General features: G+C 31.5%; 1 protein-coding gene across 1 annotated transcript; it reads right to left on the bottom strand.

The window, feature by feature from the left end:
- Positions 1 to 7108: 7108 nt before the first annotated feature.
- Positions 7109 to 11475, bottom strand: LOC21405197 (uncharacterized oxidoreductase YajO). The gene is made up of 9 exons (XM_010091561.2): positions 11107 to 11475; positions 10253 to 10337; positions 9961 to 10077; positions 8938 to 9002; positions 8755 to 8843; positions 8582 to 8661; positions 8150 to 8261; positions 7633 to 7752; positions 7109 to 7511 (listed from the first exon to the last, which is right to left on the bottom strand). Exons 1-9 carry the CDS (start codon positions 11417 to 11419, stop codon positions 7326 to 7328), a joined length of 1167 nt encoding a protein of 388 aa, XP_010089863.1. The 5' UTR covers positions 11420 to 11475; the 3' UTR covers positions 7109 to 7325.
- Positions 11476 to 11490: the final 15 nt, after the last annotated feature.

Here is an 11490-nt window from a genome sequence, read left to right on the forward strand (position 1 = left end):
TCGAGTTTAGAATTCGAGTTTTGTTACAGTAAAAAAGCTCTCAGAAACAGTCACATCTAACTTTTTTACTACAGTATAAAGCTCTCACACAACATCACATCTCAACTCGAATTAGCGAACCGAACGGGCCAATATATTATTCGACAGTAATTGGTTTCCAACGGTGTGGAGATGAATGCTCTTGTGAAGTCGTCCAAACCAAGACAAAAGCAGTGAGAGTGCAGCAGGATGATTATTCAAAATCACGATGGGAATTTTTCTGATTTCAGATTACCATAAAATTAATTAGGATAATTAATTTCCGAAATCAGCTATGTATGTCCTGCTAGGGATACGTTACGATATTATTATAACGAACACAAGGGTAAATTGATTTCACACATTAATTTTTAAGTGTCAATTTTATTTTGAAGTTAATTTCATTTAAATCCGAATTTAAAAAATAACACTTAGAGTCTATTTGGTTCATGGATTTGAACCATGTGATTAGAATCATTTTTTATTTACGTGTATTTTTTATGAGAGAAAATACTGTAACGAACCACGAATCATGATCCGAATCAGGGAACGAATCCCTTTACCAAACGGGCTCTTAATATGCCTTGCTTGTGCAAGCCATAATAAGAAAGTTTCTATGTGCGCTTCATGATCAGCACACAGAATAGTATAATGGCTTATAAAAATGTTACTCCTACAAGTTATTCATTCGGGATTACTCAAAAGCTTGGTTGTCTATAACAGCTCATCTTTCATTCATACTTGAACAATTCCAACACATTTAACTCCCATATTGAATTCGAACCATTTTAAATTCTTCTTGTCTATTTGTTCTCGACATTTTATTTACTTTTCATATTTAGCGAGGGATCAATCTTGATATATAAGATCATGTATATATGTATGTATATATATGTGTATATATATGTATATATATATATATATGTATATATATATATATATATGCATTTCGAAAAACCATGAATTGGTAAGGTTAAAATACCAAAACTAATGGTCGTGTTTGGAATTGATCAGGTTTTTATTTTTCACGTTTTTCGAGAAAGAAAAAATGAAAATGTTTCTAAAACGGCGTTTGGCGCAATAAAGATAAAAAACAGAAATGAAAATAATTTTTTAGTTTAGTGTAAAATGAGAGAGAAATGAAAAACGACTTTTAATCGTTTTTCATTTTTTATTTTCGTTTTCTCCCCTCTCGAGCAACGAGAGGAAAAGAGAGACATTAATGGGTTTTTTACACCGAAAATAATTTCTTGATAAAACTACAAAATGCATTTTCAAAAATGATTTCAGTCTGAGATTGAAAGCGTTTTAATTTTCATTTTTATATAAAAAATAAAATTATTTTTGAAACGAGTTCTAAACGCGTCCGATATCATCCATCTAAGAAGTGGATCCTAACAAATTCGAAAAACCATGAATTGATAAGGTTAAAATACCAAAAATATCATCCACGTAAGAAGTGGATCCACAGAGAAAAAAAAAGGTATGAGAGCCAATCTCAACCGCATAATATGATGATAAAATCAAAGTAAAAAATATCTAGCTACTGAACACAAGGCAGGATTCTGACAATTAGTCGCTGCGTTCATATTTCTCAAAAAAACTTTATTGATTCATCTAGAAACTAACCAACACCCTCTATACTATATTATCTTCATAAGAAGACATTAATTAGACATTTTAAAATGGCCACCGATAACAACAATTAGTCAATATATAGATAATACATTTCTATTTTGAACATGTGCTCTTTGATCGCTACTTTTCTTTCCTTTTGTCTCTGCATTGATTTTTGTACATTTGATCTGTTCTTTCCTTTTTTTCAATTATATTATTATTATTATTATTATTATTATTATTTTATGATATTGAACCCCCTTGGACCACTACTGGTATTCCTTTGCTTTTTTCTAGTTAGTTATATTATTTAACCAACTCATGAGATTAAAAAGACTATTCGGAAGTGGTCCTCTTGTACCTTTTTCAACCAAAGAAAAAACTAATTATTCAAAGAACTAAATATACACGACATCAATTTTTATTAAGGGAAACCGACATATGGTTTTTTACGAGATGATATTTGTTTTTTGTATTCATCTCTAATTTTAAATTATAATTTATAATTTTTTATAATATTTTTTTCTCATATAAAATAAAAATAATTTTGAATCATAATTTTAAATACATTAACCATTCAAAGTCATGAAAATTGTATATTCAATGATCTCTTTCTCTTATTGCTTTGGTAAGCTCGTGAGTCATCTAGCTATGTTCTAGAAAGTACTACAGCTCAGCAGAGAAAAAATAATTTATGTATTTTTTAATTTCCCTTCTGGTAGCTAGCTAGGTGACCACACAAGTAGTACTTAACTATTACCTCTTTTTCTTAATTTAAATAATTAATAAGACGTTAAATCAATGAAAACTATGAAATGTTGAATGAATTAAAAATAGAAGTTAAAAGTACTATGAAAATGAAACTCAATTTTGTATTTAATTAGGCTTATGACCAAAAGATAGTGATTATTATATATATGATGGAGGCTGAAGTTCTGTTTTGGCCGCATATTATTCAAATATACAAGATGTAGATTCCAATTAATTACTTTATAACTTTCGAACACATTTATTAATGATATACATGTTCACGTACACATATTTACTAATCGGAAAGTACATGCAAAATTATGTAGTTTTTAATTCGAGTTGAGATGTGATTTTATGTGAGAGTTTTTTACTGTAACAAAAAAATTAGATGTGATTGTTTGTAAGAGCTTTTTACTGAAATAAAAGTGAAATGAACGGGTTCATATAATGTATGAACTCTGCAAGATATAAAGATAAAGTTTTTTTTTTTTGTTCACCTTCTTTTTTTTTTTTTTGTATTTTGTTTTGTTTTTGGTTTTTTTTTAAAGCCAAAAAGGAAGCATGCAATATAATTCGACATTACAAGCTTAAGAAAAGAGGTTGCGCAAAGCACATGAACTGTATATTGAATGCGCAAATCAAACGCATAATACTTTTTTTTTTTTGCCAAAATCAAACGCATAATACTACTCGGCCTATATAATCAAATCCAATTTCACAATAACATTTTATTTTTATTTTTTTTTTGCTTATTGAAAAGTACGAAACTCCTTTTTTACCTTGTTATCTTTATTTACAGTTTACTGCAACATCTTAGCAATAGCACGTGATCTCTGAAATATCGTGATGAAAACATCAGCACATAACACGTGATTCCTATTTATACTTTTTTTTAACTTTTTTTTTTTATCTTCTTTACAAATTACTTAATATCATCAAAACTTAGGCCTCGTTCATTTCACCGATTCGAGTTTTTAATTTTAAATTTTTACAGTTAAAAATTCTTAAAAAATGTCACGTTTAATTTTTTTTACTATAGTTAAAAACTCTAAAAAAATATCACATATTAACTCAAATTAAAAACTTAAATTTACAAAACGAATGAGACCTTAAAAGTTATCTCTTCATTCAAAACTATAATGTGGTACGTAAAAAATCTGAGAAATCAGTCTTATATATAATATATTAATCTGCAAATGATTATTGATCCTTCGTAGTTCGTCCTATGGAATAGTTTCTCAAAATATTTATTATTCAAATAATCATATTATTCTATACCATTCATTTTGAACTAATATATAATTCAAACTTAAAATCCCAATAATAGCACTACTATATACAATTCGTAATTCAGTAGACCTGTGAATTAAATTATTACTCATGTCAATGTTACATATTCTTATTTCTTTATGTTATATACATCTATATATATATATATATATATATAATGGTGGGATAGCATGTCTGTTGCAAAGCGTGAAACATCACAGAACTGTCATTTTCAACTTTTACACCACGTCACTATCTATCTAAGCGTCCTCAATTTTATGCTGCAGAAAAATATGAATATGACATGTTTTTAGGAAAAGCAGCATACTCGTTAGGTACAAAGGATCATAAATGTGCATAATGGCTTCTTTTTAAAAATTTTTATTTTTCTTTCGGACACTCCTACAGTAGGAATACCTTATCGGTAATATATTTTGAACGTTAAATCTTATTAAAATAATATTAAAATAATAAAAATATATGAAATTAATAGAATTTATTACGAATCTAACTGTTGAAAATTATAAATTTATTAGTTAAGTACTCATGACCCTATTTAGAATTGATTGTATTTTTATTTTTTACGTTTTTCGAGAAAAAAAAAATGAAAACGTTTTCAAAACGACGTTTGGCGCAATAAAGACAAAAAACAGAAATGAAAACGATCTTTTTGTTTAGTGTAAAATGATAGAGAAATGAAAAATAACTTTTAGTTGTTTTTTATTTTTTATTTTCGTTTTCTCCTCTCTTGAGCAGAGAGAGAGAAACATTAATGAGTTTTTTTATACTGAAAATAATCTCTTAATAAAACTATCAAACACATTTTTAAAAATAATTTCTGCCTGAGATTGAAAACGTTTTAATTTTCATTTTCATACAAAAAATAAAATTATTTTAGAACGAGTTCCAAACGTGCTCTATGTTTTTTAACTTCATCTCTGCACTTATCTATATGCTCTTTACTAGGGCTAGAAAAATGTTCTCCTTGTGTTCTATCTATTATCTAATGGTTTAATGTAGCTAGACATGCTACAAGATTTCCTTAAATAAAAATAAAAAGAGAAACAAAAGAAAAAACAAACTCTTCCTACTAGGATCCTAGTAGGATTGATAACAGATCATATCTAAATCTAATAATCGACATCTGTGATGGTCATGCTATCAAAATGTTGAAAAACCACGTTTCGATATTCTATTTAATTTCATGATAATTTAGTATAAGCTAATTACATAAATTTAGTTCAACATTTTCTCAATTTATCCTACTACTATTTGAAACTATGAAAGTATGGTTTATATTTAAGAAATTTATTTCTATTTCACGGCTCACAATAAAAAGGGGACAAAAAAAAAAAAAACCTTAAATAGTTTCGGAAAATGAAACACCAAATTTGAAGTAAAGTAGATCCGCAACCCATAGTATTTTTCAAGGAAATCAAATTTTCAAGGAGATCCGCAACACGTTTCAATTCGAATGTTTGGTTGCTAGATTCATGCCATGATTCGAATCATGGTTCGTTACAGTATTTTCTCTCATAAAAAACACACGTAAATAAAGAATGGTTCTGAATCACAATTCTGAATCTATCAACCAAACGTCCACGATTTTCTTAAATTATTTTTCAAGAACTATTAAATGTACTTTTGTTGTCTTTCACAATTTTTTCGTGCAATAAAGTACAGAGGGTGAAATTGAAACATATTTTTCAAATTCAAAAGATATTTATGTAGTTTTTAAAAATAAAATGATAAATTGAGGGGAAAAAACTAAAAAGAGAAAGGTATACTTGTGTAATAGTTAATTAATTTTAGACACGGCCATCTAAAGTACTAAATTTTTCTCATTTGGCATCACCCAGTTTAATAAACTTAATATGACAAGAAAGAACATAAAAGAGCTTCAGCGTTATTTCTTAGAAAATACGGCATCCTAACAAAAATTATCTGCAATCATTTTTAATCAAATTTACAAAGGTTGGCACCAAAATCTCTTATACTTCGTGTGTTTTGACACTTTTATTTCTGAATTTTTTTTCTTGGAATTTTAGTTTAAGACTTTACAAAATAATAGTAATTAACTCCAATAATTAAAGAACGTTAAATTTTGGACTAAATTTCTTCTAGTACATATACTCCTAAAATTCTATTTATTGGCATTTTTTTTCTCTCTCTCTCTCTTTTTATGCAATTCATTCCGTATATTAGTCTCAAAAAGGTTCTACAATTTAACCCAAAAATGAAGTTATTTGCCGCTGTTTTAAAAATTTAGGGACTAAAGTGCTAAGAAAAAATTTCATGGCTAAAAACTCCAAGCTTTTAAGAAAATTTCAGAGAGCAAAATTTATGCAAAATATAAGAAACGAGAAGATCATCTGCTGCGGACAAGTTCAACGATAGTTCTTCCCAACAACCAGTTGCCTTAGACTACATTACACTGAGGGTGTTTGGGTAAAATCGTAGAAAAATAGGGGGGGCAAAGTTGGAAAATAAAATTCGAACCATTTTTCATTATCTAAGCGACGTGGGACTTTTTTGCGTACTTCCTTATGAGTGAGAACTCGTAATGGGCCAAAAGCCCATAATACTATGGGCTTATTATTGTATAAACCTCAAACCGACGCACCTAATGTTTGCGGAGAATAAAAGAGAATCCTCATATATATTACGGCCCGTTCACTTTTCTGATCCGAGTTTAGAATTCATATCATTTTTTATTTGTATTATATTTTTTCAATTCAAGTGCTATAAATTATCAATTATTGCTGTAGAAACAAAATATTATTGTACTTAGTACGTGTTGCAAGTAAGACAGTAAAAGAGTTATGTTGCATTCGCCTATTTATTTTACACTAGTTAAATTCATGTACTTCAGGTGTGAGCTCTTTGTGGAGCTTGATTAATATTGTGTATTTTTAAAATATTATAATCTCATTTGATTAGTAAATGTTTTAATAACCATAACGAAAACAAAAAGTTGTGAGAATAATTTTTAATGACACAATAGAAAATGGTCGAAAGCTTTCTTCACGTTTCCAATTTTATTTTCTAAGGCTATATCTCTCAAAAAAAAAATAATCAAACACAATTTCAAAAACAGTCACGAAAAAAAATTCTCATTTCTGTAGTCATACTCGAAACAATAAATTTTCAATATTATAATATAATCTTGGAAAATATTTTTATGATATTCAAAATACATATTTAGAACTATTTATTTTTTGTAATATTTACATGTGGGAATAATACGTTATAGTTATGAACAATATTTGTTTTTATTTTTATTTTTATAACAATATTTTGTTTTGTTTGTCTGTTTGTTTGATTTTCATTTTATAATCATGACAACATCTTATGTTCAGTAATCCATAAAGAATATAAATATAGCCAACAGTAGTAAAACCTTGGGCTCCACAGACACAAGGGAACCTCAATTGTGAAAACGACAGAATTTGTGAAACGAACTCTGGAGAGCATAAAGTTTAATTTCTTATACAATTTTTTTTTTTTTTTTTGAGCTTTTGGATTGTACTTGAATCACCCACAATCTTCCTTTACAAGTATAATTTAATAAATATGCACAAGGCATATAAAACGTACAAAATTTGCTCCGGCTTACAAGTTACAAAACACAGACTGGAGTTTGACTTGCAATATCTTATCAATGTATGAGTTCAAATACGCCTGTATTCATCGCCGCAGTCACCGATTACTCTAAGCAGATCTTTACCTTTTTGAGAAACTCCCTGTATGCTATTCACATCTTCTTCATCAAGAGAAAGAGAGAAGATGGCATTCGAGTCTCGGATATGCTCCGACAACCCAAGTCGTACACCGATCATTGATCCTGCCACAGCCGGCTGCAATTTCAAAAAAGAAAAACGATGCACGAATTGTCACTTACGGGACGTAAATTTTTCGAAAGGTGAAAAACAACACCATGCATTTTCTTTTCCGACATAACAGGTGAAGTTTCATTACTTGATCAAGTATGTATCTAACAGCAACTGTTGGAATTGAGACCCCGTGTTTTGAAGCCACTCTTTTGAGGGTCTGAAGCAAAACTTGAAACAGATTCCATCCTCCCCAAGCATCAATCATCTGTGACATATATTGCAAAAGTTATAATAGCACATTTTAAACTACATACAGGCCACATGGACAATAAGCACACTCTTAATTTTCAAAAGATATAATTCATCCCCGGAACGATGCGGTATTTATCAACAATTTTTAACTAGCTGAGAAGCATCATAAGTGAAGTCGTAAAAGTTTGAAAGCGAATCTCAGGCATCACAACACTAATGAAACTTTTATACCAAGAGTTCTTCCCACAATCTCAATATAAAAATTTTTCATCTATCGGCGGCCTGTCAAAAATATTATTCACAGAACAACTGGCTTCCCAGGATTTGAGTTCTTTGCTTTGCTATGATATTTATAGTTAGCTAAACTTCTATATAATTATGCCTCAATATGAGAATGTTGGAGCACGTACCCGTTTATACTTTTGAAGCGAGGGAGTATTTAGTGGAGGACCAGCAAATGGAATAGACAAGTTGGTGTCTAGGAACTTTTCAGATAATAGACCACCCAATACTGTACCATACCTGCATTTGGGAACTATCGTATATTAAAAAAAGAATGCAGAGGGATGCTAAATAACCAGTAGTGAGTATAAAAGGCATTATCAACGTGTACAAAAGTGGAACCCCCTTTAAGGCTCCTCCATTCGTAATTAAATGCCGTCTTTTTGGCCAACTCAAACAGAGTCAGATAATTTGAAAAAGGATTCTTTTATGTACAAAGGGATTCATCATATTTGTGGATGCTTGACACAATAAAATCACTGTGCGTTTGTTTTCCGCGTCGCGCGCGCGCGCGTGTGTGTGTGTGTGAGAGAGAGAGAGAGAGAGAGAGAGAGAGAGACGTTATAAGTTTCACTCCAGTAAGCTGGCAGAGCTCTGCCATTTTCTGTTGTGGACGCATGTCAACAATTGAATGTTGCACCTAAAACATTCGACAATAAATCAGAAATTTGGGATGTGTACAAAGCATCTTGGGAAGAAAGACTTGAAATGAATACGTGTAAGAAGAATATACCTGATTGCTTACAACAGGAATATCATTTTCCAAGATTATTTGTAGTCTCTCCGTGTCAAAGTTTGTCAAGGCAATAGTCTTAATTTTACCTGCACGAGCATTTGTGAACATCGAGTCAAACCTATCAGAGTATAAAACGAGGACTCGATATCTTTCCTGTAAATAAAAAAGATAGTATCCTACCTTCTTCTTTCAAGTCTGTAAGGTGTTTTAAGGCATCAAGGTAACCAGAATTTGAATAATCCCACCTGTTTCATAAGTGAAAAATATAGTGATGAAGAATAAGAAGTTGACTTTAAAGAAGATAAATATGGAAAATAAATTAGATTGATTAGGATTGATTTTTATTTGATTTCTTTTATTTTGCGTTTGATTTTATGCATTTAATTAGTTTATGGTTTTGGTTTTGTAATTAGCCTCTAAATTGGCTACCTTGTTATAGACAATTCAGACTGCTTTTGATGAATGAATAATTTCAGTGAATTTCCTCCCTCTCGAGTTCTTCTTCTGCTCTCAGTTTCTTCTCAGTTTCTTCTTAGTTCTTCTCTAATCTCTCTCTAAGTCTCTCTCTATCTTTCTCAATTCTCTTCTTTCCACTCGTTCTACGTCACATAGTCAAAACAATAAACCCCATTAAAGAAGCCTAATATTACATTTTTAGGCTAGTACAAGTAGTTAATCTGTTGAACAGAAAAAGATAAGCTCTAACTGTTTACAGTGTGTTGATATAATAAAGATATGCTTTGCTATACTGGGTAGTAGCATGACAGAAGAAATCTAACAAATCAGAAACTTTTGATTCCTGCTTGTCCAGTATATGCAAGAGCCGTAATCAATTAAAACTGAGCTTAGCTGGCTTAAATCGAGAGATAAAGAAAACGGAACTAGGTTAAGATTGTACTGTGATTCATAGAAAGGTAAATTCGGAAACATTGTCCCCAAAAAAAGAGCCCTCAATTCAACAAATAATTTGATCATGGTATAAGTTTTCTTTTTCTATACCAAACTGTTTTTCACACCAGCTAACATGCATCATGAACTGGGTACATCATTTCTGAAACTTTTATCTCAAATTTGAACATAATATGAGATGTTGTCAAGTATTCGCAATAAAAGCAGTTTAGTTAAAAATATCAGATCATATGCATAAACAAAAAATAAAACATAAAATAGATTTGTTAAAACGAATGGAAGAATGTTCAATACCAATGAAACTGAAGCATGTCCAATGCAGGGACATCCATTCTCCTCCGAGAAAGATCGATGTTCTCCCTTACATAACCACTCGTCATCTTAACAGGCGGCGGCACCCACTTTGTAAGACTGCTTGTCAATACACAATGTCGATTGAGCACTTTTCCTTTTTTATGCATCCCAAATATTCAAAAACACATGGAATACAGAGAATCACAAGCTGAAGTAATCTCTCATCCTTGAAAGAAAAATAAAAAAACATATTAGTCTTCTGTCAACACTTAGTAAAGTGTAAGCAACTTACCCTTTAACCGTATCCAAGAACTCCGGTGGGCGCTCTCGGCGAACCCGGTTGATGAAAAGACCATACAAATCTTCAGCCGGGCCATCTAGAATTTCAAAGAGCAAATCAAACATGGAAAACAAAATAACTTCCACAATTCAAATTCACAACATAAAATTTCATAATAACTAATTAAACTCATTTCCTTCCAAAACAACTCCTAGGAAGACAGTAGTTAAAAACTAAATTAGGTGCATTACATATATCAGCCACATCAAAAGTAGTGAGTCAGAATTAGCATGTTTGCCCATGGCATCAACAGCAGTGTCTCTCTCAATCCGACCCCACCCACCACTCGTTTGCCTGCCACATCCCATTCACAACACGACATATGTCTATGGAATCATTGCCATTCTTAACCATTGCTCTTCTGTTTTCCTCTGTCACTACATATTCAATTCTTGGCTTCCAACTTGGTTTTGCCATTTGTTTGGTGGCCCTTTTGGTTGAGAAGAATTTAAATTTTAGTAAGTTATTTTATTTGTGAAAGTTAAATTTCAGCAAGTTACAATAAACAAGGAATACCAAAATCCAAAATGTCAGTTGTCGCTTTTAGTTAGCTACATAAACACTTTTTTTTTTTTTTTTGTGGGAGCAGAAAAAAGGAAAAGAAAAATGTGTTTTTGGACAATATAAAGCCACGTTTGAAGCCAAAAAAAAAAAAAGAGTAAAAACCCACTAAAGCCACGTCCGCTTGTCGTATTCTTCTTTTCGCTGCTGAATGATAACTGTCGTATTCTTCTTAAAAAGACATCGTACAGTGGTTGTTAAAACTGAACCCCCAAAATAAATAAATAAATAAATAATAAACGTACAGTGATCGGCCATGTCGAAGGTGGAGAGACCGGCATCGGCGTAGCGAAGCATGGCGTCGACGGCGTCGTTTCGGTCGATTCTTCCCCATCCGCCGCTCGTCTGCCACATTCCGTTCAGCACTCTGCATATCTCCAGCGAATCCTTCCCGTTCTTCACCGTCACTCGCTCCGCTTCGGCGATTCCCGTACTACTACTAGTACTGCTACAGCACCTGACCGAGTGAGCGCTAAGTCTGGGAGACTCGGACCGAGTTGCCGTCCTGGTTGGTTTGAACGAGTTGAAACAGAAATGGTTAACGGTGGCTGTCGCCATTAGCACCGAACACACCTGGCGGAAGAGAGTGGATAAGATTTACGAGAAAGACGGTGTGTGTGTGTGTGTGT

This window comes from Morus notabilis, unplaced genomic scaffold, assembly GCF_000414095.1.
Source record: "Morus notabilis unplaced genomic scaffold, ASM41409v2 Scaffold825, whole genome shotgun sequence".
Classification (NCBI taxonomy): domain Eukaryota; kingdom Viridiplantae; phylum Streptophyta; class Magnoliopsida; order Rosales; family Moraceae; genus Morus; species Morus notabilis.